This window comes from Mercenaria mercenaria, chromosome 4 (assembly GCF_021730395.1).
Source record: "Mercenaria mercenaria strain notata chromosome 4, MADL_Memer_1, whole genome shotgun sequence".
Lineage (NCBI taxonomy): Eukaryota > Metazoa > Mollusca > Bivalvia > Venerida > Veneridae > Mercenaria > Mercenaria mercenaria.
The window spans coordinates 2,422,850-2,449,797 of record NC_069364.1 but is presented as its reverse complement, the minus strand read 5'-3'; the positions used below and the strand labels follow the sequence as shown (position 1 = coordinate 2,449,797).

Genomic DNA, 26,948 nt, shown 5'->3' with positions numbered 1-26,948 from the left:
CAGACTCCGCGAGTTCATACTGAAAAATACCATACGAAGTGTACTTCGAACCTCATTTATTCACATGTAGCACGCCATTGGATTAATATCTCGACGTTTATTACACCCAAAATAGGCATCATACTCGTGTATGATGCACAGGTAACGAGATATTTTAACTCAGTTGACTTAGGTAGTGGACTCATAGTGACAATCGACATTTTCCGTTTGGTTACGTAATCTCCGTATGCGTTTTCGACATTTTCCGGTTGTTATGGAAACGAGTTTTCGGTTATTTTCGGCGGATGCTGCAATCGCACGCGGAGAATACGGAATCACACGAAAATTGACGATTGTCAGTTCAAGTCTTCTGTCATAAAATTACCGACGCTGAAAGTTTGGATAGATAAAAAGTTGAAAGCTCTCTTACCTCATCAAGAATCTGTCTAATCTTGGACACGTGACAATCTATGACAATTCTGTACTCCTGCTTCTCTTTCAACTCTTTCAGCATACTTGTGAAAGTATTCTGATGCACCTCCAGCATCCGGATTGTCATTTTGTATTCTTCTCCCCTAGCTGTTTCTAGCAGCTTCTGTAGACGCACTAGACCTGAGGTAAAACGTGAAAATCGTGCATGATGCATAACGTTTAATTAAGAATGGGACTACATATAATATATTTGGGTGAAAAGCTTTAATATGAACTAAGGCAAAGCCTCAAAGCGAGCTCAAAGAAATCGGATTTATCTAAAAATATTATACATCATTTATTTGTCACAAAGAAACTATTCACTAGTCCCAAGAATTCAGTAGAACCTGTTCACTATAATGAAAAAGTCTACATTTAGTGTCACCATGCCTATAACAGTGAATATCATACGTTGCAAAATTTATGGGAAGCCGGTGTCACGGTGACGTCATTACCGCGTTCCCGTTTCTTTCTGCTTATTAATGACATTTTTTCCATTTTCTGGCCGATGCTTGATCTTTTAAATGCAAATAATATTTTTTTCAAACAACTGGAAATCATTCTTTCATTATTGTTGAGTGATGAATAATTTTTAGCAATTGAATCAAGTTCTGTATTCACTCCGGAAAGAAGTACTTCCTGTGAGCACCAATCCGCTAGGGTGCGCTTTTTTAAAACTTCCGACGAAACTTTTCAAATCCATCACCAAGTGTGAAAGTATACTTGCGTTACCGTAAAGCTCGATTCTCGAGCAGGCCCTTTGGGCCTGCTCTTCGAGCTCGCTATAATTAAGGGAGTTTACCTCTGGTACCCCTTGTCAGTTTTAGAATGGAAAAAATAGTAAAACAAACTAATTTGCGTGTGTTTCCATAACATATGATCTGTTAGTAACTTTGTTTCAAAGCCTACTTATAGCAATTGTTTTATAATTTCCTGGTATCAAAAAAAAATATTTTTTTCTTGTTGTCCTACAATCGTTTATTTTCACCGATGCTTGTAATATAATCTAAAATTACACTGTCATGCAAATAATAACGTACTTATGCCAACTTGTTTAACAAAGAACAAGGGCTGACATATTCATCGGTCTATAAAATGGGCAAAATTCCCTTGAGAACGAAAGGAAAAATCACATTTTGATTAAACCATCAAAATGACGAACTCCTATTACAAAGAAACAAGTTACCGAATCGATCGGATATCGACGTATCTATATTTTAGTAGAACATTTTAATGAAATATTTTTTTTTCCCGCCGTAACAAAATGTGACAACATTGGCTATTTGCTTTGTATCAGAATTTGGATTTTGCCGCAATATCTGAACAAATTGCTCCTCTTGCGAAAAACTTGATTGAATCGAGATCCTAGAAATGTCTAATATTGTGATTTATTTAATAGAGTTGGATTTTCTGTGCGTTTCTTCTCGCAGCATTTGCATTCTTCTTATGACGATTGGAAGCTGTTTTGAAATACAAATACGAGATCATATTTCATAAAAAAATAAAGATTATCAAACCTCATAATTCTCAAGTTGTTTCTATGTATATCTAATACTGTTGATTTCCACTGTTCTTGTACAATACGACTGACCGGCAAATCCAAAAACATGAGCACATTGTATAGTGATACACAATAGGGTTATTATAACAGTAGCTCGATCTGTGATGCTGTATTCGGCTCGCGTTGATTTTGCAAGATTGGATCTCACGAGGCGCGCAAGCAAGAGAGTGGAATACAAAATCCCAGATCTAGCTACTGTTGTAATAACCCTTTTATTATATACCTACACCTTTTTGTTTGATGTTTTGTTATCGAACGAAATCTTACATGTTTGTCGATGTTAAAATAGAAATGAGTGAAATTTTTGTCTGCCCTATTTATAGAACTAACTGTGTCAGGTCATGCATATTAAATGAAAGTAGTCCGGCAATACAAAAGGTACAATACGGATTTTTTTCTGCCTGTTCTTATTTACTTGTGAAATAAAAGCTGTAGTTTTGACAGAATTTATATAGGTATATATAATAAAGTGATTTATAGTGATGTAAAATTTATTAGATATAAGAAAACAATATCACTTTGTAATGTGCAGGCTAAAAAAAGGTAGCAAATAGTAAGGAAGATCCGCGTTTAGATATATTACTTTTGCTGTTAAAATATCCCAGCAAATATCGAAAGTGTTTCTTGTCCAGCACATCAGAGACCAATTCTGGCGAACGTCTCCGAAGCTGGACGGAACTGCTCACGAACATTCTCGGAAAATGCCGATGTATTTATATCTGTAGAAGAACCAATACTTACTCTCTCCGTCCTCATATATAACAGTGAAAGATTTCCATTCCCAGTGCTTTATAAGGTCTGCAAATGATCTACCGAGTACTTCATGATCCGGGTACACGCTGATAGAGAAATATTCACGAGGAACCCGTGAATCCCACACTGCTTGAATATGAGGAATTTCGAATGCGTTGCAGAGCGACTGCACGTGTGCACGAGATATTTCACTAACTGGTCCAAATACAGCTGCTATACCACCAGGGGCTCTCATTTCCCGACATACTGAAAACAGATTGAGATATACATTATCTGAGTCTATTTCAAGAAATTTCATTCTTTTATTTCCAAACATACAGGCATATACATGAACATTTTTTCTGAAAAAGAAGTCATTACATTTTGCAAATTTTTTAATACCCAAATTTCGAATAAAACTGCAGCTTCATTTCATGAGTTTCACACAAACTTAATTTATTACTTTTTTCGCAGGCTAGACCCGCCGACATCAGGGATTCAAACAAACATTAAAATAATAAAAAATGTTTTATGATAGCAATACTGATTGTTTCATGAATTCTTATAAATCGGCTGGCTAGAAATAAATTGGTATTTCCATGAAGTATTAAGCCGAGATCATTCCCTGTGGTTGAAACAAAACTTTTTATAAGTTACTTTATTAAAAAGGTGGCTTATTGAAGCCGAGAACCTCTACATAGTCTATACAGATAAAATAGGTATTCCTTTGAGGTATTAATTACTGCTTACCAGATGCTTATATTTAATTAGGTTTCTTAATTACCTCCCTTTGTGAATACTAAAATGAGTGTATGGTAACTTATCCCTCAACATTTGGGAGATGTGCGTAAGTATACTGATATAAGTTTCCTTGATTTCCTTTTTCCATTTTTATATCGTTTGTTTCTGTTTTCACTATGTGTTGATATGATTCATTATTTACTTGTATATTAGTTTATCTTTTCATTAATATCTACTTAAGACATAAAAGTAGTGATATCGGTAGCAGACTGCAAGCATTTTCTGTTAATAAGATGTGCTAATAGTAGCAAATTATTTTCATGGCAGGGCATGTTTAACTGAAATAATTTTTTTAATCAAACTGCAAAATAAAAGGCTAAAAAATGTAGCTGACAATTTTTTATTATGAACGTAAAATATATAAATTTCTGGTTAAATCCTATTTTCCACTTTTGTTTTCATTATTATTTGTCAAATATCTGAAATTCGATTAACACAGCAGAAAGTTTTATTGAATGTGTTGTTTTTATTATCTCCCTTTATAGCTCCAATTTTATGCGCAGTAATGAAAGAAGTGTTTTCCTAACCATGTACACAGCATCTCCTGGATAAATATACGGAAGCTCAGAGGGGTCAAGTGAGTTTTATTTTTATATTATCTCGTGGTCACGAGATATAAAAAAGAAAAAAAACATATCTCGTGGCCACGTGGTATAAAAAAGAAAGAAAAAAGTTATCTCGTGGCCACGAGATATAACAAAACAAACAAACAAAATATGTTATAGTTTAAAATGAGACAGTTTAAAAACAAATAAAACAACAAAAAAGCTATCTCGTGGCCACGAGATATGAAAAAGAAAAAAAGCTATCTCGTGGCCACGAGATATAAACAAAAACAAAACAAATGTTATTTCGTGGCCAAGAGATATAGAAAAGAAGAAAAACAAAAAACAAAAAAGTTAATTCGTGGCCACGAGTTCACATTTTTTTTCTTTTTTATATCTCGTGGCCATGAGATAGTAATTTGTTTCTTGTTTTTGTTTTTAAACTACCTCGTGGCCACGAGATAAGGTAAAAATAAACTCTCATGTCCCCTCTGAGCTTCCGTATAGATGTATTATCTGTTTTTAACTTTAGATTTATAGCCGTATGGAACTTTAACTGTCGGATGTGCTGACGTTTTTTTTCTCAGCAACCTACGAAATAGAACAGGCCCAGAACCGGTAAGGCAGATATCTGGATAACGTTTCTCAGACAGTAACGATAATGGTATCATTCCGATACACGGTAGGATTACGTAAAAGGGTACGACGTAAGTGAAACGAGGCAACGTGAGTGTAGAGTGACACTAAAGTTCCAAGAACGTGTGACATTCCAATAGCGTGAGAGAATTTGGATAGTAATGTGTCGATAACATGCGAGAAAACTGGTGCATACATCCAAATACCGTGAGTAAAATTGATATCCTAAATGATAATGTGTCTGAAAGCTCACCTTACAATGACTGGACTTGGTAAAGGGAACATACTTATGTAAATATCTAGAAAACACGCAATCCTTGTAGTAATAGGTTCTTACGTTCGAATATCAGTAACGTAAGCATATCAGTACTTATTTCCCGGAAGCATGAAGCATAGTGGTACTTATATTCGGGTAACATAAGCATATACTGGTGGTTACATCCCGACAACGTGAGCATACTAGTACCTTTATCCCGGTACCAGAGTGTAGTGGTACTTATATTCGGGTAACGTAAGCATAGTGGAGGTTATTTCCCGGTAACGTGAGCATAGTACCTATATTCCGTCACCCTGACCATAGTGGTATTTATATTCGGATAACGTAAGGCTACTGGAGGTTATATACTGGTAACGTGAGCGTATTGGTACTTACATCCCAGAAACGTGAGCGTAGTGGTACTTACATCCCAGAAACGTGAGCGTACTGGTACTTAAATCCCAGAAACGTGAGCGTATTGGTACTTACATACCAGAAACGTGAGCGTAGTGGTACTTACATACCAGAAACGTTAGCGTATTGGTACTTACATACCAGAAACGTGAGTGTATTGATACTTTCATCCCAGAAACGTGAGCATAGTGGTACTTACATCCCAGAAACGTGAGCGTACTGGTACTTACATCCCAGAAACGTGAGCGTAGTGGTACTTACATACGAGAAACGTTAGCGTATTGGTACTTACATACCAGAAACGTGAGTGTATTGATACTTCATCCAAACTGAGCTAGTGTACTTACATCCAGAAACGTGAGCATAGTGACTACTCCAGAAACGTGAGCGTAGTGTACTTACATACCAGAAACGTAGTGTATGTATTTATATCCCAGAAACGTGACGTATGTACTTACATCCCAGAAACGTGAGCGTACTGGTACTTACATCCCAGAAACGTGAGCGTATTGGTACTTACATACCAGAAACGTGAGCGTAGTGGTACTTACATCCCAGAAACGTGAGCGTATTGGTACTTATATCACGGTAGCCCGAGTCTAGTGGTACTTATATCACGGTAGCCTGGGTGTAGTGGTACTTACTTTTATATTCTGGTAACGTGAACAGTGGTGCTCATATACTGACAACGTGAGCAGAATGGTATTTATATCCCAGTAATGTGAGGATATTGGTACTTATATCTCGGTAACATGAGCATATTGTCACTTATATCCCGGTAATGGGTGCATATTAGTGCTCATATTTCGGTAACATGAGCATATTATTGGTGCTAATATACCGGCAGGTACCCGCTCGTGATAAAATAATACACGGAGGGGCACCTGGGGTCTTCCTCCACCATCAAAGCTGGAAAGTCGCCATATGACCTATAATTGTGTCGGTGCGACGTTAAACCCAACAAAAACAAATATATATATATATATCGCAACGTGACCATACTGGTACTTATATCCCGGGAAAATAAGCACATTGATGCTTATAATTCTGTAACGTTAGCATAGAGTTGCCCATATACCGGAAACGTTAGCACAGTGGTGTTCATATACCCGCAATGCGAGCATACTAGTGTTTATATTCCGGTAACGTGAGCACAGAGCTACTTATATCCCGGTAAAGTCGACACATGCTGGCAACGTGAGCATATTGGTTTCCATGTACGAGTTACGTGAGCATTTGTTTTTTTTTCATCCCAAATGTCTGTGGAACATCACAATGTCACACAAAAAGTGTTATATTTTAACAAGAAAATTCGATGAATTGGTATCCCCCGCCGAATGGGTTTGTGGTGAGGAATGGCAAAGAACTATATCCAGCAAAAAGTTAAGAATATTACTAGGAAAAAAATAATCTCATTACATTTGAACTTAAAAGAACAGATGTCATTAAGAGAGCACAATCAAATAAGAAATCTGGAACGTGGCTGGTGACGGGGTGGGGGTGTGTATGTGTATGTGTGTGGGGGGTGGGGGGCGTTGATCGGGGTTACAACTTCACATGTTGATAAATAGTCATGGAATGTTTGAATTTTTTTTTTTTGGGGGGGGGGGGGGGGGGGGGGGAGGGGTTGGTGACCGGGTTAAAAACTTCACATGTGGGGGGTGGTGGTGGGGTGGGGGTCAGGGGGTGCATGATCGGGGTGATGGGGATGACTGTGTGGAGGGTACAACTTTGAATGTTGATAAATATTCAAGGAAGGCTTAAGGTTTACAAAAAAGAAAACATGAAAAGAACAAGAGCTGTCTCCATAGGATGACACATGCCCCCGATGGCACTTTGAATGAATAGTTATGGCCGATGTTAGAGTTTAGGACATTTGACCTACGGAGCTGGGTCTTGCACGCGACACGTCGTCTTACTGTGTCACACATTCATGCGTAGTTATTTTAAAATCCATGCATGAATGACAAAGATATGGACCGGACACGCCCATCAATGCACTATCATGAAAAATGACCTTTATCGTCTAAGTGTGACCTTGACCTTTGAGCTACGGACCTGGGTCTTGCGTGCGACACGTCGTCTTACTGTGGTACACATTCATGCCAAGTTATTTGAAAATCCATCCATGGATGACAAAGATATGGACCGGACACGCCCATCAATGCACTATCCTTTAACGTCTAAGTGTGACCTTGACCTTGAGCTACGGACCTGGATCATGCGCGCGACACGTCCCTCTTACTGTGGTACACATTCATGCCAAGTTATTTGAAAATCCATCCATGATGACAAAGTATGGACCCGGGACCACGCCCATCAATGCACTATCCTTTAACGTCTAAGTGTGACCTTGACCCTGAGCTACGGACCTGGGTCTTGCGCGCGACACGTCGTCTTACTGTGGTACACATTCATGCCAGTTATTTGAAAATCATCCATCGAAGAACAAGATATGGACCGGACACGCCCATCAATGCACTTCCTTTAACGTCTAAGTTGACCTTGACCTTTGAGCTACGGACCTGGGTCTTGCGCGCGACACGTCGTCTTACTTGGTACACATTCATGCCAAGTTATTTGAAAATCATCCCACGATGACAAAGATATGGATCGGACACGAAATTGCGACCAGACTGACAGACCGACAGAATGACCGACCCGACCGCAGACGACAGACGGTTCAAAACTATAGCCTCCTTCGGGGCTAAAAACAAGAGCTGTCACTATTAGTGACAAATGTCCCCAAGCATTTATGCCAAGTAATTTTAAAATCCCTTCATTGATGGCCGAGTTATGGACCGGACAAGAAACAGACCATGCTAAAATTTAACCTCTAAGACCCTGTTTTAACCCTAGACCTCTAAGTGTGACATTGACCTTGGAGCTAGGGGTCTGGGTCTTGCGCATGACATGTTGTCTCATTATGGTGAACATCTATGCCAAGTTTTTTAAAAATCCCTTTATGGATAGTAGAGTTACAGCCCGGACAAGAATTTACACGTACGCACGCACAGACGGACGCACGCACGGAAGGTCGCACGGACGCACGGACGGACGGACAGTACGATTTTAATATAAGGGTGCATAATAATTTTTGTGGAGTTGGGGTCGGGGAGGGGTGTGACCAGGGAGAGGTGGGTGATCGGGTGTGGGTACACAACTTCACATTATGATAATAAATATTCATGGAAAAGAAATGAAAGAAGTTTAATTAAATTCTACCGATTGGTTAGTTCGTTACGTACAAATATGTGGATTTTTTAAACAATTAAATGTCACTAACTCTGAAATTACTAAAGAGATCCTGCCGAAACTGTGTGTGCACTACCACATTATGGTGATCTAAATTCAATTTAATTTATAGTGCCCTATATAGTTAACACTAGAAACTACTAAGGGCCATAACTCTGGTGTTACTTGGGCAATCTGACTGAAACTTGACGTGCCACATTTCCCAATAGTGGTTAATCTGTTTATAAAGTTTTATTTAAATATTCTAAACCACTTCCTAGATATGGCTGCGGACGGACGGACGGATGGAATGACGGACGGACGGACAACGCCAAAACTATATCTCTTTGCCTTCGGCGGGGGATATATCAAAGTCAAACGAGGAAACGTATCTTTTATACTTTGTTTTCAAAATGTATGTAACACTTCATACCTAGGCAATATGTTAATCATACCGAAATCAAATTGGAAGGAGAAAGCGTCTATTTGTTTTGAGTCAGGGATTTTGCGCAAATACTATGTAATCTGGCAAAGAGTTGGTATTATTATTGTCACTTCCATGAAAAAGGTACTAAAAGTTGGCAGGTAACTAAATCGAGGCTTACAAGGATTAACAAACAGAAGTCAATGATAACAACAAAATTCCGTCAGTGATGGGATTCCTTGCTCCCAAACTGAAAACATGAAGTGGAAAAAATAGATTTTAATCTTACAAGCTTATAAACAGCCCACAACTAGCTGATTCTTCTATTCTTCCGGACAAATGTGATAAAACGAACATATATATGTCTGACCCCCGCCACCTTATTTTTATTATCGGAGGTAACTCCAGCAGGTAGTTTCTAATCAGACATTATTATTGCCCTTTGCTCCATTTTGTTAGTTATAAAATATTTGCAGTATTTATTAAGATTAAGCATTCAGTGAATGAGCCAGACTATACAGTATGATAAAGACATTTACAAAATCTGAGCAATTAAAATGCAGTAACTATATGATCAAAGGCATTAAATGAACAGAAACCAGATTTTTTCGCGGAAAATTGCTCTTATCCTGACAATGCATTATTCCATGAAATGCCTCCCAATGTTAAACATTACTTTGAAAACCTTTTAGTCCTTACAAAATAACAGAAACAGTATTCTCATTTATTCATGTTCCACCGAAAGCAGTTTCCAAAACTTTAAATCCCGTTTATCAATGATCTACATGTATATGAAATTTGATTTTGCTGAAGATGAACATAAAACGGCCTTTCCTTTATACATTTTTATTGAATAATTGAATAATTGAAAAAAAGTTTTAACTCCGAGACAATCTGTGATTTCACATATAAGGAAGGTGACAGACTGGATGTGTTCAAGGAATACAATTTTGAAATATAACTTTAAAAGTAAAAAATGCAATTCAGAATTTTAGCAAACTGTCAGGATAGTTCATTCTTTGTCTGTAAATGTGGAACGTTTGCATATATATATTGATGTTTTTACCTTTTGTGTGTATAACATTTATTGAAGAGAAAAGTTTAAATCCGAAATCTGAAAGAAACAATCTATTCTGTTCGCGAAAAAAGATTTTTTAACATTCTCTATATCTATTTGTTTTTCGACTTTTACGTACTTGTGCGGTATTGTTGGTTTGCTGTTTCAACAATGGATTAAAGATAAATGCTCATAAAATTTTAACAGATATAATTATATTGTCTGTTATTTACAGTTGCTATTTACAAACTTCTGAATGTTTTCCAGCGTATGAATACACGAAGGTATGAATTTCCATCTCAATCATCTCGGTTTAAAGGTTGATTGATAATTGAACATTTCTGCCGCCGGTAAGAAAGCATCTTCGTTGCATGTAGAATATTATACTTCTCTGTAGTTTCTGTATCCACTGCTATAGCTAATGACTTTTCCTCTGTATTTAAGGCCGAATATATCAATGTTTCTTATATTGGCTCGGTAAATAGACCAAACAACAGTACGATTATCGTGCCAGCATCATACAACCAAAATATGTAACAAAAACATATATATTACGCAAATCATGTGTTTTTGATAATAACAACATCAGATATAAGTGATGTTCATACCTGTGTAATTTATCGGCTTATTTCATCTCAGAAAGAGTTTCCAACATTTACTGATAGTCAATACACGTGTTTTTGGCACGGTAAATTACTTATGTTAATGAACTGTGCGCGTACTTACAACATGTAAATATTGCCCGTTGTGATATGATTTGATCGTACGCATTGATTCATGCTTTTCGCGAACAATGGCCTAGATTCCTTTTTCATGACAATGAATATTACAAAAATGCATCATTTATAACATAGTTCTGACCAGAAACAGTTTGTTGTAGATGTCTTTGTTGTTTTTTCTGTTTGTTCGTCTTTCACTTTTTGTTCTGCGGAATTACATAGGTTTTTGGCAAAGACTGGTTAAGATTGGGTAAGTGCAAAAATACGAACCAGGCTACCAAAATAGATTTTGGCAAAGACTGGTTACATTTGGGTAAAAGCAAGAATACGAACCAGACCACTAAAATGTAAAATCATATCATCACAGAAAGTCCGAATGTCAGGATTACTAACTGCAATGTATATTAGAGAAAGAGATCTTGACTATAATACATTGACAAGCATGGCTTACCTTCCTTATTAGCTACGAAGCTGTCGTGAGGCGCGATGGTTTTCAGATCATAGATGATGTTTTTTCCAGGACCAACCTCGGAATGCATGTTCACCTTGGTAACGGCATTCTGAAAAGCTAGGATCATCCCCTCGTACTCTGGTTCGAACAGGGCCGCTGTAAAAATAAGAAAAATACGTGCATTACAATGCGAATAGAATTGTCTAGCAAATCGAGTCAACTTAAAAGTAGCCATTGCGCAGCATATGGCAGCTATCGAAAAATGAAAATTATATAGGAAGTATGAACGAAACAAATAGATATTCACAGAAACACGGTTATCATTTTATGAACAGGTCACGAAGTAAATAATGTAAGCTGGAAACCAGACAGTTTGAAAGGAAAACGGAAGAAAAATTAATAACAGAGCTTGAAGATACATGGTACTCAATGTGCAGCTTCAAATGATATTGTAAGTTTGGACAAAGCAGCTTTGAAAGTCAGCAACAAATTTGCTAGAACGGGTATATATGGTATAGCACTTTGTTTAGAAATGGTACTTTCTCTGAAGCTTAAAAGTGATTTATGGAATGTTGAACGGAAATCTGTTGTAACTCATATGACCACATTCCGATCAGTCCTCGATATAGACTGACTCCTAGACTATAATATATATATTTTTAATTTTATCTTTAAATTTGTGAATATAACAAGTCTACATCCTACATACAATACCGTTGTCAAATAGACTGGCATTTTTCACTATGGAAAACCATAAAAATCTACAATTTTTTTACCAATTCTTTATTATCAGTCCAGTGGCTAGACTACCCTCCATATTTCTCCAAGAAAGTTCACTTGTCAGAAAAAATATAAAGAATTTTGTCACGTGGTGACAGAAGTAACGCAGACATTTGTCATTTTAATGGATTCTAATTCTCACGAGAACCGTAAGAATGAAAAGATGCCATATGTGCAACTCAAATAATTCTCCTACAAAGAATTCGGGAACAACCAAACTATACGTCGTAAGACGGTACGTGAATTTTCAATGAATAATAAAGATTTTAACGCTTATAAAGAGAAGGCTGTCTTGCATGGACCGTCTTGCAAAAAAAGAAAATGAACACTGAATGTGATCTTTAAAATGCGTCTCATTCATTGACTTTTTTTTTTTAAAGAATATACAAAAATATTGCGACGGACTTCATTTCGGCTTCTATCATTTTCCACGAGTGGAAAAATTGTACAATTCTCAAAACCGAAACATACCGTAGAGTTCACTGACTTACAGTAAGATCATATCACACTAAATTTGTAGCAGACCCAGTGTCAACTAGTAAGTTTCACTGCTCCATGTATAGTTATGTAAGTTTAGTTAAAAAGAGTCTTAAATAATATGCAATTATATGATATTGGCAGACGACTTTATCGCACAAGAGGATGATTTGTTTTTGATGGATTTGTCTAGACCTGTAATAAATAAAGTGTAGCCATGAAAGGCAATGGCTTGGATACATAAACTTATTAAATAGATCTAAATCGTTTTTTTTTTTTTTTGTCGTCACATCCGATGGCTAACTGTTTGGTGTAAGAGCATCTAGGGATTTTCTGTTGTCGGTTTCTAATTCGCATTATACATTACATTATAAGCAGCCATTTTTTTATTTACCAAAGATATTACTATACTAAAATTGCCTTATAACTGAAATATTTAATTACACAATCAGTACCATACTGATAGCACATAATCCAACCATATTTGGAGTTCCAGTTTATATGAGTTCGTTTCCGGTATTTATTAGAATTCAAAAACAATATCATCAAATTTACTTGTCAGACGGGGTTTTCATTTTAATCACGTCGTCAGAATAACAAATCTGATTACTTCCCAGATATAATAATTCCTCACTTTAGCAAGCATTTTGAAGCTTTTAATTGTCTACTATTCAACAGAATATGAAATGTGTCTACCACTGTATTATTCAGATGGCATTTATCTTTATGAAAAATCACTAACAGTTTTCTGTGGTGACTTTTTCTGTTTATATTAGCAGCACATAGACACCATGTCTGTATGCACATTGATCAAACTTGCTCCATATTGATTATAACGTTTTCATCCAACGTATCATCACTAAACTAACTAACGAAAAAAGAGAAATAAACTAAGAAATTAATATGTTTTACGATCAACCTGTATTAACTTTCAATTCTTTGTATGACATTTTACACTTGTATACAAAGCAAATCATTCGTTGTTTGAAATAGTAATCTATCTATCTATCTATGGGCCTCTGTGGCCGAGTGGTTAAGGTCGCTGACTTCAAATCACTTGCCCCTCACCGATGTGGGTTCGAGCCTCTCTTGGGGCATTCAATCAGTTTTCATGTGAGGAAGCCATCCAGCTGGCTTACGGAAGGTCGATAGTTCTACCAAGGTGCCCGCTCGTGATGAAATAATGCACGGAGGGGCACCTGGGGTCTTCATCCGCCGTCAAAGCTGGAAAGTCGCCATATGACCTATAACTGTGTCGGTGCGACGTTAAACCCAACAAAATAAATAATAAATATTTATCTATCTATCTTATCTGTCATATCCTGTCCTGTCCTGTCCTATATTCTATTATATTTATGTTGATACTAAATAATTCAGAGAGTCAGTGGCGCGGTAGCTTGCAGGTTGGATTGTAACACAAATGATCCGGGTCTGAATTCTGAAATCCTGCATATTGTTCTGTGCTGGGTGATTTATTTCAATTGATTTTATATTACTATCTGCAGTAGCATCAACTTCTACTGGACACTGGGGAGATAAATTTGACCCCTGGTGTCCGGAAATAAGTTGTTCTAACCATTTCTGGTTGGTACTTCCGCCAACTATCCACACTAAACAAGGGACCTGTAGGCCGATTGTGACCAAGGCAAATCACTCTCGACAAGAGTATTGAAGTTAGAGTTTCATTCATTTTATTATTTACTTCTGTGTTTTCATCCTATAAATTAAAGGTAAATTAATCGTTGTGGCTTGTTTATGTAAGTTTAGCAGTTTACAGGATTTATACATATACTCGTATACAATATTCACCTTCTTATACGAAATGAAATATTGATTTATAATCAAAATCTTTGAATGTTCACTATTTGTTAAAAAAGAATAGATTTCAAGCCTTTTAGCCGTTTGATTCATTTCATCGAGCAGGCGTTTTATATATCTTCGGTTTGAAAAAAACAAAAACAGAAAGCTGTGTGGTGTGTGTGTTTTTAGGAACGGGGTGCGTGGGGGGGGGGGGGGGGGGGGGGGGTAGTTGGGGGTGTAGATGAAGTTCATTAGATTCTTCGTAAATGCACGTGCAAAACACATTTGTATCACATTTACGATCTATACCCTACTTGTCTTAAGTGTTTTCTGTGTGGTACAATCTAGATAACGTCAATGGAATTTCAATGGTACCTTTCAGTAGACTGACTGGTTAACAAAAACTAAATATCAATTTGTTGCGTGTTAGATACATTCTTCGAAAAGAGTTTCACTAGAAATCCCTCAGACCTGTATGTAATATTTCACCACTTTTGCGCCAGTTTTACGTGTTCATATATTATTTAAAACATGTAAAACTGTATCAATCTTTTTCTTCGGCTAGACTAGCCACTAGACTGATAATAAATATATATGTCTCCATTTTCAATTTCATAGAGACAAAAGCCAGTCTATTTTAGAGAGTTTCACAGAGGAATGAGTCTAGTACAATCCAAAATGCACTCAGAGAGATGATTGGTACCTATGGCTATTAAATTACCAATGGATAATTTGGTATATCATGCTAGTGGTCAAGTGTTATGCTGTTGACCATAAATCTGTTTACCTAACTGATTTTTAATGGTGATAACTGAAGAAGCATTCTCATTTAGATATTGGACATAGGATATAGACTCAGTTCACTATATTCAACCATAAAAATGTAAAAAAGATATATCATAGTCTAGGAGCTAGTCTAACATAGGGCCTACAGTAGACTAGCTCCTATTCTATGATTTATTTATTTTTTTTTACATTTTTATGATTTTATGTAATGAACTGAGCCAGTCTATATCCTATGTCCAATGATAATTTTAACATCAGTCCTCTTAGAAAATCTCTAGAATAGACTGGCTTCTGTCTCTATGAACATAAAAAAGAAAAAAATCACAGAAATATCTTAATTATCAGTCTAGTGGCTAGTCTAGGCCTACAGATACCATTGAGAATCAGAAAACACATTTATAATAAAAACTATAGGAAGATGACATCATGCACAGCAGGTTTGTTTTCAAAGAATATTGGAAGTGACATGTTGGTAAAATACGAGCTTGTTTTTGGATCTATATTTTGTTTTTCTGCTATAATTATTATTTAGACAGCTGTGCAAAATGGTATAAATGAAATGTCATATCTTTCTGATTTTGCTGCTGATATTAGCGAAGATTTTTACATTTTCTCAACGTTATCTGCTGCTGTGTCATACAATATTACATGGAAAATAAAGTTCACTGCTTGTTTTGATTTCTGATATTTCAATCGCACAGCCTTGACTGTTTCCAGACATTGCATAGAAATCGTAAGCCCAGTTTTGAGGTAATTCGAATTAATAGTTAAAAGTCAACTATCTCTGGTTAGACGTTTAAGAGCCAGTTACATGTATGTTGCGACCACCACAAACCCGTCAAAAATAGAAATTAAAATCGACGTTTAACATTAAAAGACTGATATTTAAAAAAAAAAACATGGTGTGATGAGGGATGGGATGGGGAATTTGTTTTAGTATTTAGATAAGAGTGTTATAAGATTTGAAAATTAATATCACTATATAACTATACTTGTTTACCCTAATTTAAAGTGAAGATATTTGACAGAAGCGGATACGATTTCCTACAGTCATTTACATGATATCCACTTGATTTGTTTATTTGTTTATTTGGGTTTTACGGCGCACCAACACAGTATAGGTTATATGGCGCCAAACAGGACTACAAATTTTGGTTCCAAATCTCATTTACATCGAAATAAAAACATGAGGTATGGAATCAAAATTTGCAAACCTTCTGGAATCACAGAGTTACTGCTAAACCAAGTGTTAAGACCCTATTAGTCGTCTCTTACGATCATGCAAGGGTAAGGCAGTGGTTCCAATTCTTTTCATACACAGATCGTCCTAGAACCACATGGGGCGATATCCACTTGAACTTTATAAACTACCGCTTTACTACCTTAATTAATAATCGATGATTCATTAGTACCATGCTTGCTGAATAGACGAAAGACAGTTGGGAGAAAAAAAAAAACATTATCGCATTTTGATTTATCAAGACTTCAAGTTACGACGACGGGCAATGATACTGTTTTGGAGCATGGAATACTAGTAATCTGTGTAGAATGGCACACTATAAATCTTGATAGCGGAGTAATACATATGACACATGCTCAGATAAACTATCACATTGTAGGTGTTCGATCATATCTCCTACTTTGACAGAATTTTCCAAAACAGTAGCAAGTGTAATCTTCAAACAATCATCTGCATTTTGATTTATCAAAACACTTCTTGAAACTAACAAAAATACTGGAAATATGGAAAGAAATAAACATGTGAATAAAAATGTAAATCATTCTATCATTGGATAATAAATTTTCTATCTTTTTCTTGTGTGTGATTTCTTTAAAAAATGAATATTATTTCGGTGACTGACTAGCTCCTAGACTATGATATATATTTTTGAATTTTTATTTTTGAAATTGTGAATATGGCCAGTCTATATCTTAGGTCCAATATTATAATCAGTTCTCTGAGAAAATCTGTAAATTATACTGGCTAAATAAAAACATCACTTTACAAAAATTATGTGACAAATTCTTTATTATCAGTCTAGTGGCTAGTCTATTGACTGCCGGAATGATACAAATTTCTTGCTCCCTTGTCAATGCAGTCAGGACCATACTATTCTGAATTTCCGTGTAAGCAATACATCCTTTATTTTGGAAGATACCATGAAAATACTGCGAACCTTAAATCATTTTTACTATGCGAAAACGGCGACAGTCTTTATATTAAAACTAATCAGCAAAAAGGCACAATATAATTTGTAATTGTATACCTGTGTAAACAATGCAAGCTTTCTACTGTTTATTTATACGGACTTTAAAGGTGAACTATTATAATATTTCACATTAGAGCTTAACCGTAAAATAATTATGTATCATGATGTTATTCTTTTTATCAGATACAATGTAGTTGTTGTGTCGCGTAAAAAGAAAAGACCTAATTATGCCCATCGCACTTGCTATCATTGTCCATTTAGACTACACATTAACACCTTAATATGGAACAATTTACCCTTTTAGCACAGCTCTGTGTTTATCAATACATTTACGAGGTGTCAGAGTCAGTCCGAAGAATTTACAGTTATGCAACAAATACATTGTTCCATTTCATCAAACATTGTTATTGTAATGACGTTCTTTCCGACAATATATTGCATTTTATGACCTCTTAAGGAAACGACCGGATGAATGTCAGAAATGCCGATACACTATTGTTGTAGACGCTATGTCCAATTTACTGCCTCGGGATATTCTTGTTATCTTGATCGTTTTTGTAGGAAAACTTGAGAAGCCTTACTTTTACAATGTAAACAGTCACTTTGATTCAGTTTGTATAAATAAAACTGATCCATGTTTACTTTAGTGAAATTGATTTTTAAGAGATAATTAACATTTTTAACAGTTTTGTTAAACAGGCTTTTGTGGCTGCTGAAATACTGTATCGATACATACACCGGGTAAACATGACGCACAGATGATCCAAATACATTAACAAATTAGTTTAGCAACAGAAAAAGACACTGATTTTTACGATTGCAACATACCTTTCCAGTTTACAAACCCTTTCCTCATTCTCGCATCTATACATTCAAATATTTTCCAAGTTATTTGTATCTTCTTTTATTATCAAGGAAATTCTAACATTACTATAAATCATGGAGGATGACCAACAATTGAAATCTTATTTGATTCTCATAATCAAATTATTCCCCAACGTTCCGAAACAATATTTCCCCGGTAAGACAATGATTGATCATGTCTTCTCACATGTCTTTGAATGCTTCTGTAGCCCCAGTTTACAATGTACAATATTAAAAGCCTTTTAGGCCCATGCTTTTCAGTGTTTTGCAAAGAAAATCTAATAGCATAATTATGAAGCTTACAGTTAAAACGTACTGTGGGAGATAATTGTTTTATCTATAACATATGAATGTATTTACAGAAAGGCGTAATACTCTCTCTGATGTCTGTATTGACCTGGAACTTGTTAACTGTGATGTCGAGTAACTAAAACACAGCTTTTGCAGTTTATAGGAAAACGTTTGATATATAAATTGCAAAACATCTGTGAAAAGATCCTTTGAAAAAGCATATAATGCAACCCAACGACATAATAGCAAACGCAGTTTGAATAAGTCTGTTCTGGAGAGGTAATGAAATGTGCAACACCCCTCAAGCCCCCACCCCCTAGCACCGGCGGAATTCTATCACAGTAAAACTGAATGTTCTGCAAACATGTATTTTTCAAGTTGTTGATTTTAAAAATTATATTGTGCAAACTGCTTATACCCGCGTTCCAAAATTCTGTCAAATCAATGTTTACTTCTTATGTCGAAACAAAATCTGTGTTTAATCCTTCAAAATTTATAAACATCTTTCGAATTCATGTCAACCTGAGACTCACTTTAGCCATTTTATTCGACGCAGTAAGAAAGTCTATCGACATATCATATACAACACTTGATGAAACAATCATAATATTTCAAAAAATAAATGTCTGATTTTCTTTCGTATAACGCGTTGTCATTGTCAGTGGTGATTTATCTCCACTACTGAATGGAAAAATATTTTTCGCTATAAGTCTCATTCTACCTTAATCAACTCTAAAGTTTCAGATTGTGTCGTTCATTAAACGATTTTCTCAAAACAAAATCCATGAATTGTTTTAATATTTTAAACTTTAAACCAAGAAATCTCTTTAAAAAAGACAAACGGCGTAGAGGTAATAATGTTTGGCGCATGGAAAAATCTGAAATGAACAGGATGTACAGACAGAAAAGATTTGCATCTATGAACACATGATTCATTTGCAAATATTTCAACTAAGCAGCAAATTTAAATGATCAATATGTATCTTTTCAGTGAAAGAAGGTCAAAAAGATTTGACGTCCTATGCCGATTCTTAAATAATTTCGTGTTGGGTCAGAGTCCCCCATAAGTAACCCACAGGCACAATATCTCGACCCACATATAATTAGTTGGACTAGACATAAAAATAAAACCCTAGAAACTTTTGAACCATTAGAGACCCCTACAAGTCTGATTACTCTATTAAGTTCTCAGTTTTAATAAAACTTAAAGCAAAAAATCCAGCTGAAATCGGTTGAACATTTGCAAGAGAGAACTTCAATATCTGTTGAAATATTTTTTATTTGGGTAAAGTAATAGGTAAATACTTACATATATGATGGAATAGTGATTTTTAAATTTAATGTGCACATTGTTGTTGTTTTCATAGTCATATTTTTTCATGAAATAAGATTTTTCAGCTGACCTACTGACCTCCATTGGTGTTGTTATTGTTTTCATCTGCACTTACCAGAGCGAGGCTCCAGTAGGGAACGACCCCTGGTGTCAAATTATGTAGGGAATAACTCAGTTTCGTGAAATAATAACAAAGAATTGTTAAATGTTCTGCTTTATTTTCACGAAAAACATGGATTTTCCGGGTTTTTGAAACCGCGTACTGTGTGAAACCGGATACACTGACTTCGAAGTTACAACTAGCCACCACTCATTCATCTGTAAGCGAGGTACGCAACGGGGGAGAAGTTTACTTTCAATTTGTCTTGCGATGATATATTACTAAAGACCTTAAAAATCAGAATAAATAATTTTAGTTGGGGTAACAAAACTACTAAATATCCTCTTTTTAATATGTACCTTCAGGTATTTAATGTAATTTAAGACTTTAAGTAATAAATGGTTTATATTTTCTGCGTACCCCTGTTCCGTGTCCCGATTACTATAGAATATAGGTCAAAATTCATGTTATACAGCTACGCCGAAAAACATATTATCTGTGTTCGAATACTGTGTCTATGAATACTTGGTAGGTATGCATGTCTTGCGCAATGTTCTAGGCAAATATGCTTTAGCACTAACTAGATAGATTCAGTCATGTATACTGTTTTCTAAAACCCCTAAGCTTTGTGGAATTTACAGGATTTGCCTGGGGTAGACACCGTAGCGAGCAGTAATTTACCAAAACTGTTTGGTGCATATGTTTTCTACAGCAGACGATCAATGTTTTTATTGCAGCAGCAGACTTTGAATTCACGGAATTACCTGCGATTAATTAATTCCTCGGTGTAATTGTAAACCATACTTTTCTCGTAACTCGTTTTTATACTTGATCTGATTTAGATGAGCTACAGGTGTTTTACTCAGGTAAACATTTGGCCGTTATGCTGGCAGTGCAATTGTTCTCATAAATTCTTGACAGTTTACCAAAGAGTATTTGCTGAACATTACGCTATACATCATCTATACAGTTTTTATGATGATTCTATTTTAATACGGGTATTTTGAATGATATACGTCTTCAAAAAATAGTTCGTAAGACAGAGAAATAATTCAAAATGTTTTTCAAATACATTTGTTTTTTGATACTAGCCTGTAACGATACACTCGGGTGAAAATAGAAATGTAATTTGACAATCAGTGCGTATGTGATTGACTTAATAAACTAATGCACCAGCCATTGCAAGATTATTTTACAAAAAAATGAACGAGAGACACCTGGAATAATCTAATACTGAATCACAATCATTTTCTGGTTGTTAATCCCATTAAACAGATCATTTATCGTAAAACAAGAACCTGATCATCTGCAGATTATATAACCAAAATAAAACCAGAGAGTCGTCATGTGCATGAACTTAGCCAGAGCAGCCAGAGTAGCCAGGGTTAGGGTTAGGGTTAGTGTTAGGGTTGGCTTCTGGCTACTCTGGCTGTTCTGGTTGCTCTGGCTAAATTCCCACACCCAGAATCGTCACCTTAAAAAAGACTATCAGAAAAAACAGTTCAGCTACAATGAAGTTAAAGGTAAACAAACGTGTTTTCAGTATCAAATATTTGAAATGCATATTCCGTCTCAAGATGCGGGGAAAATGAAAATCCAAATGACCATTTGCGTGAGCACATTTGCATTAATGCAAACGGGTACAAATACTAGCAATCTTTACTCCGTGCACACTATTATTTCTCCACTGAAGACGGTCAAACATTTTAGCATTTTATCAAATATTTTTTTCTGGACTGAAATCTGAAACGAATATAAATCAAATTTTAAAGCTACTGTAGCGTTACATGTACATTATTTTCATGTTAGACCGTTTGAATTTTAAAGTACAAATGAAGTCCCAAACCAGTTCGCAACATTATTTCAATTTCCTAAAGGGTTATTAAATTTTCTCACTTATCGGACAGAAAAATCTCTATTTTTAGAAATGCTGGAAAATCTTATCTCACATGGGTTATCCCACACTCCTGTGACGGACTACTTCGTGCACTGAATATACATATCATTTACGTATAATAATTAAAAATCAGGTACCTTTATCCTTTCTCTCCATTCCTTATAGTGTATTTCTCGATTCAAAATTCATTACTTTATGATAAGAACGTACCGTTACGCTACAAACGATAAAACTAAAGCGGAACTTTGTTATTGTGCGTCACTGATATGTCGCGACGTCACTTCTGCTTACGGACGTCAATTTCCCGCTTTTTAAATAGTTTCATATTTTCATGCTTGTTTTTATTGTTTCTGTTGTTGTAAGTGAGAAATAGAATCCATCATTGGTGTTCGGTGAAGATCGGAAATCCCAACCCTAGGGCACAGCCTCGTTTAAGACTTGAGCGGTGCGCCCTCGGGTTGGGATTTTCTGATCTTAACCGAAGACCAATGATGGATTCTCTATATCTACAACTCGGCTAATATATTCTGAATGAATCTCTCTAAACTAACAATACCACAAAATAACAAAACAAAATTATAGAATTTCCTCACCGACTCTAAAATGTTCCGTCTGTCCATACGAAAGATGTAAATTCCATATTGCAACGAATGAAATACAAATCTTAAATATAAAATCCATGTTTTCCATGTAGATGCACACCGTTTAATTAGTTTAAGAGTGAAGTAATCGTTTAGAGAAAGCTATTTCTCTTTCCAGTCAGTGTTATCTAAATTTCCTGTGATATTCCAAGTGCTCAACATGCTGTGATTACTTTATTTTCAATCTTAACATCTTACTTGAAATCCAAATGCAAATATTATTTACAATGTCTTAATAAAGGTAATGTAAGAATCGAAGACACAGCTGTTTGATATAATCTGGAAATTTTAATATCAAAGACCAATGCAAACCTAATAATCCACTTGTACCACACACATTTAACGTTATTGAACAAATACACTTTGACAATAAGTAGATCAGCGTTATTTTTCGCCGTGAAATGAAGTAATGGGATAAATCCGTCTTAACAAATCTACTGTATATAAACAAACTATTTCACATGTCAGAAAGTCCAAGCGTAATATTTATAGCACAAGGTCGCGAAAATCTTTCTTGCTATAAACTATTTGTTCATACAAGTAGCCATTTTTTTTTTGCACGCAGGCTTAATTCCAGTACAGGAACGAGATCAAAACTGGCAGTTTTTTCTTGTACTAATTGTTAGTATGATCACATATTCTCTAAGAGAGTAATATTCTTAGACACGGTGCTAACGGCATATTATGTAATGTCAGTACGATCTACACGTTCGTGGTACGGAATATTGCTCAATGAAAATAGTGTTTGTCTCGAATATGTAATAAAAGCAGCATTGATTCAAAGTTTATCTTTCCTGAAGTAAAAAAAAAGATATACCTATGATGAGCATCTTACCAAAAATGTCTTCATATCATTTTTATTACCATAACCTAGCATATTCTTGATATGATATTTTACAACCGATTTATATTATTTATATATCGAGAACATATAGCTGAAAATGTATTTCAGTCTGGGAGCTGCCCAGTGGTAATTCACTAGCTTCTATGAAAATAATTAATGTGTCTTCATTATGGAAAGTTGTAGTTTTAATGTTACGTACAATCTGCATGCAGACGTTTATATTTTTTTCTGTCCCGTAACCGAAGAATTTGCGAATGAAAACCAGATATAGCCCGCCCGCTTAGCTCAGTAGGTAGAGCGCAGATCTACGGATCAGGGGGTCGTGAGTTCGATCCCCGGGCGAGGCGTACGTTCTCCGTGACGGTTTGATACACGACATTGTGCCTAAAATCATCGTATTCCACCTCATGTGGGGAAGTTGGCAGATACTTGCGGAGAACAGGTGTGTACTGGTACAGAATCCAGGAGCACTGGTTAGGTTAACTGCCCGCCATTACATAACTGAAATACTGTTGAAAAACGGCGTTAAACCCCCAAAATGAACAAACAAATGAAAACCGGATAAGACGAGTGCGTGCTTTTATATTTTGTATGGGTAGATTAACAGGTTAGAATCTCTACAAAGATGAGCAAGTCAGACTATTTTATCTTGAACATTTGTGGATACAAGAAATGCCTGTTCATCTTAACAACTGTTGCTTATTTCCCAAAATTTACAGATAACAAAATTTTGGACGTGAAGTTTAGATATTCAAGTTCACGGTTTGATATTTTGCCTTTTGGAAAGTTTTGATCGGCTGCTGGACTTAGTGATGCAGATATATACAGGCTACAAATTTGCTACAGTCTGTTCACCATCAACACACGGAAACAATCAAAGCGCTCAAAGCGCTGATGGTGGCTGCTAATCAATGTTTAAAATATTACAAAGAAAGTGACAACTGAGGAATTGTTAATATAAACTATAGGAACTTTTTTTTGCATTTTTTTTTAATATTCGGCTTTGGTTTCAAAATTAATCCTTTTTCACTGCCAGTCATTGTTTACATACACACTGATTCAGTCTTTAACGAATAGCTTTGATTGTTTGTGAGGAAAACGACAACATAAATTACATCGAAAATGTTTTACTATGAATGAATAATATAAGCTTTTTCTCCAAATCATTCAGCTTTTAAGATTTCTTTTTAAAGCTTTTGGGCAGTGTCTGTCATGAATTATTATACACACTGATTTTGTCCGTATCAGATAGCTGTGGTTTTCATGAGACTTCTGTGAAAGAAAACAACACAAACATGCACCACAGATGCACCTCAGAATGTCAGTTCTGCAGCTAGTGTATTTTAGAGGTGTATTAATTATCACTCCTTGGCAAAAATGCTGGACATTAAGTCAGACAAACTTACAACTTTAGTCAGACCGAGAAAAAAGTCGAAAATATGTAACTGGCGAAACGAAACCGTTTTACTTTTTATACATATATTTGTATCCAGTATATTGAGACGCACCATAAGAAAACCAGCATAGTGCGTTAGCGAACAGCAAGGATTCTAACCAGAGTGGTGTATGGATCGGCAGTTTGATTTAGGCCCATGCTGGTCACAAATGCACTATGTTGTTTTTCTCATGGTGCGACTCGAATGAATTTAGCTGAAGTGAGCAGAATCTGTCTTGAAACAATTCAGTTTTTAAGTTGGTCAAATCTGTTATCCGACGACTTGCTAAAGTCTGACACATTGTCTTTTCAAAAAGGCGAGTATTAGTATCATCGCTGCGCCCACTTTCATGGGCTTACAAGTTGATGAAATCGTGATACAGTAGCACCACTTAGTCAAAGCGAGCTTGAAACACTTCTCAGCTTGGGCGACCTGTGGGTTTCCACGTTGATAATTCGTGTTTTGTCAGACGAAATTATACCGAATACATGTGTATCTATGCATACATATAGTATCTTATATTGTACATATGCTGAAGGAAGATTATCCGTGAGGGAATATTATTTAGAAAACATACATGTCTTTGATTCTCACGGCAGGTCACATTGCATACCATATCGAATGAATTTTAACTGAATGTTCTTTTATTTTTGTTCACTCTCGTATTGTAAGCATGTTTTAGTATATTTTGTTCTTGATATAACAATGAACTGTACATGTTCAAGTTATATCAATAAAGTACTGTTCTGTTCATAAATCGTCTCACTAAATTTGCGCTAATTAGTGTTAATTGGCAGTATCAACGCCTGAGGAAATCCATATCACTGCTGATTATCGATTTTCTATAAATAGCCTAATTAACATGCGGTCATATTTTTGCGTGCTTGAAACGAAAACGAGACAATGCAGCATTCTTAGATCACTATGGTTGCATTAATATAATGTCTTACAATTTGATAGCTATGACGAAATTTAAGTTTGTTTTGACATATTTGAAAAGTATTACAACTTGCTGGAAAAGCTATCAGCAGTACAAACTGGTATTGTCTATGGACCGGAAATGTTTCGAAACTTTTCCGTTGAAATTCCGTTTCTATTTTTAGCCGCGGATTATTGCTATCAGAAGTATTGTTCTTTATCAAATAAAGCCTTAAATTTCGGAAGTTATACATGTGACACTGCGGTTAAGAAACATTTTTGAATTGTCAGTCTGGATTCCCAGGCTAGGTTTCTATATACATAAGCTACCTTTTTCAACGTTATAAGCTACGTGACCTCTGGGGCAGTACTATGCAATAGCTGATCAATATCATCGCTCCAGTTCAGGTGAAATGTGGTCATCGTTTATTCACGTGACCATATATTTGCATATTTGTATTCATACACGTTGTTGTTTTAATTAAAACGTTTACCTTAGTTTGTATTGATTTTAGTCGCCGAATTTACACTAAAAATGGTATTAAGGCATATATTGTAGCTTTTCAAATTATGCACGTTGTGTAGATAATTGTTTACCTAGAAAGCTTGGAACTATTTTTGGTTGTGTTGTTAGGATGGTCTTAAGAACTGACACGATTTTTCAAACGGAGTATTCTTTTTGACACTGGTGGCAGCTAGCAGCCACCAAACATGAGAAAGATAAATTGAGTTTGTTTAGTCTGTAACGGGTCATTGTAGAACTCAATACACAAGGCAGTCTGAAAGACAGCTAAATCCCCCGCCACTGCTATGGATAGTGAAAGGGTAAAACCTTTGATTTTAGCTGTGACCTTGACCTTGAACTGACATGGCTGACTCATGAATTCTGCACAACGTCTTGATGAGGTGATCATTTGACCAAAGTTTCATGAAAATCCTTCAAGGGGTTTAGGAGATACAGAGCTGAAACCTTTGACCTTCAGTTGTGACCATGACCTTGAGTTGACATTGCTGATTCATGAGTTCTTGATGAGGTAATCATTTGACCCAAGTTTTATAAAATTCCTTCAAGGGGTTTAGGAGATATAGAGCGGACACGAAATGGAAGGCTCAAACCTTCGACCTTCAGTTGTGACCTTGACCTTGAGCCGACATGGCTGACTCATGGGTTCTGCACATCGTCTTGATGAGGTAATTGTTTGACCCAAGTTTGATGAAAATCCTTAAAGGGGTTTAGGAGATATAGAGCGGACACAAAATGGAAGGTTCAAACCTTTGACCCTAAGTTGTG

General features: G+C 35.8%; 1 protein-coding gene across 7 annotated transcripts in view; it reads right to left on the bottom strand.

Moving 5' to 3' along the window:
• Positions 1-26,948, bottom strand: part of LOC123552605 (glutamate receptor ionotropic, kainate 2-like) — a 119,512-nt gene that overhangs the window by 28,864 nt on the left and 63,700 nt on the right. For 6 of the 7 annotated variants that reach the window (XM_053540151.1, XM_053540154.1, XM_053540149.1 and 3 more), the window contains exons 2-4: positions 11,281-11,436; positions 2,753-3,010; positions 410-591 (exon numbers count right to left, since the gene is read on the bottom strand). In XM_053540151.1, coding sequence (XP_053396126.1) covers positions 410-591; positions 2,753-3,010; positions 11,281-11,436 — 596 coding nt within the window. Of the gene's footprint in view, positions 1-409; positions 592-2,752; positions 3,011-11,280; positions 11,437-22,411; positions 22,564-26,948 lie in introns of those variants that run through there. The other variant, XM_053540150.1, reaches the window with a different exon arrangement.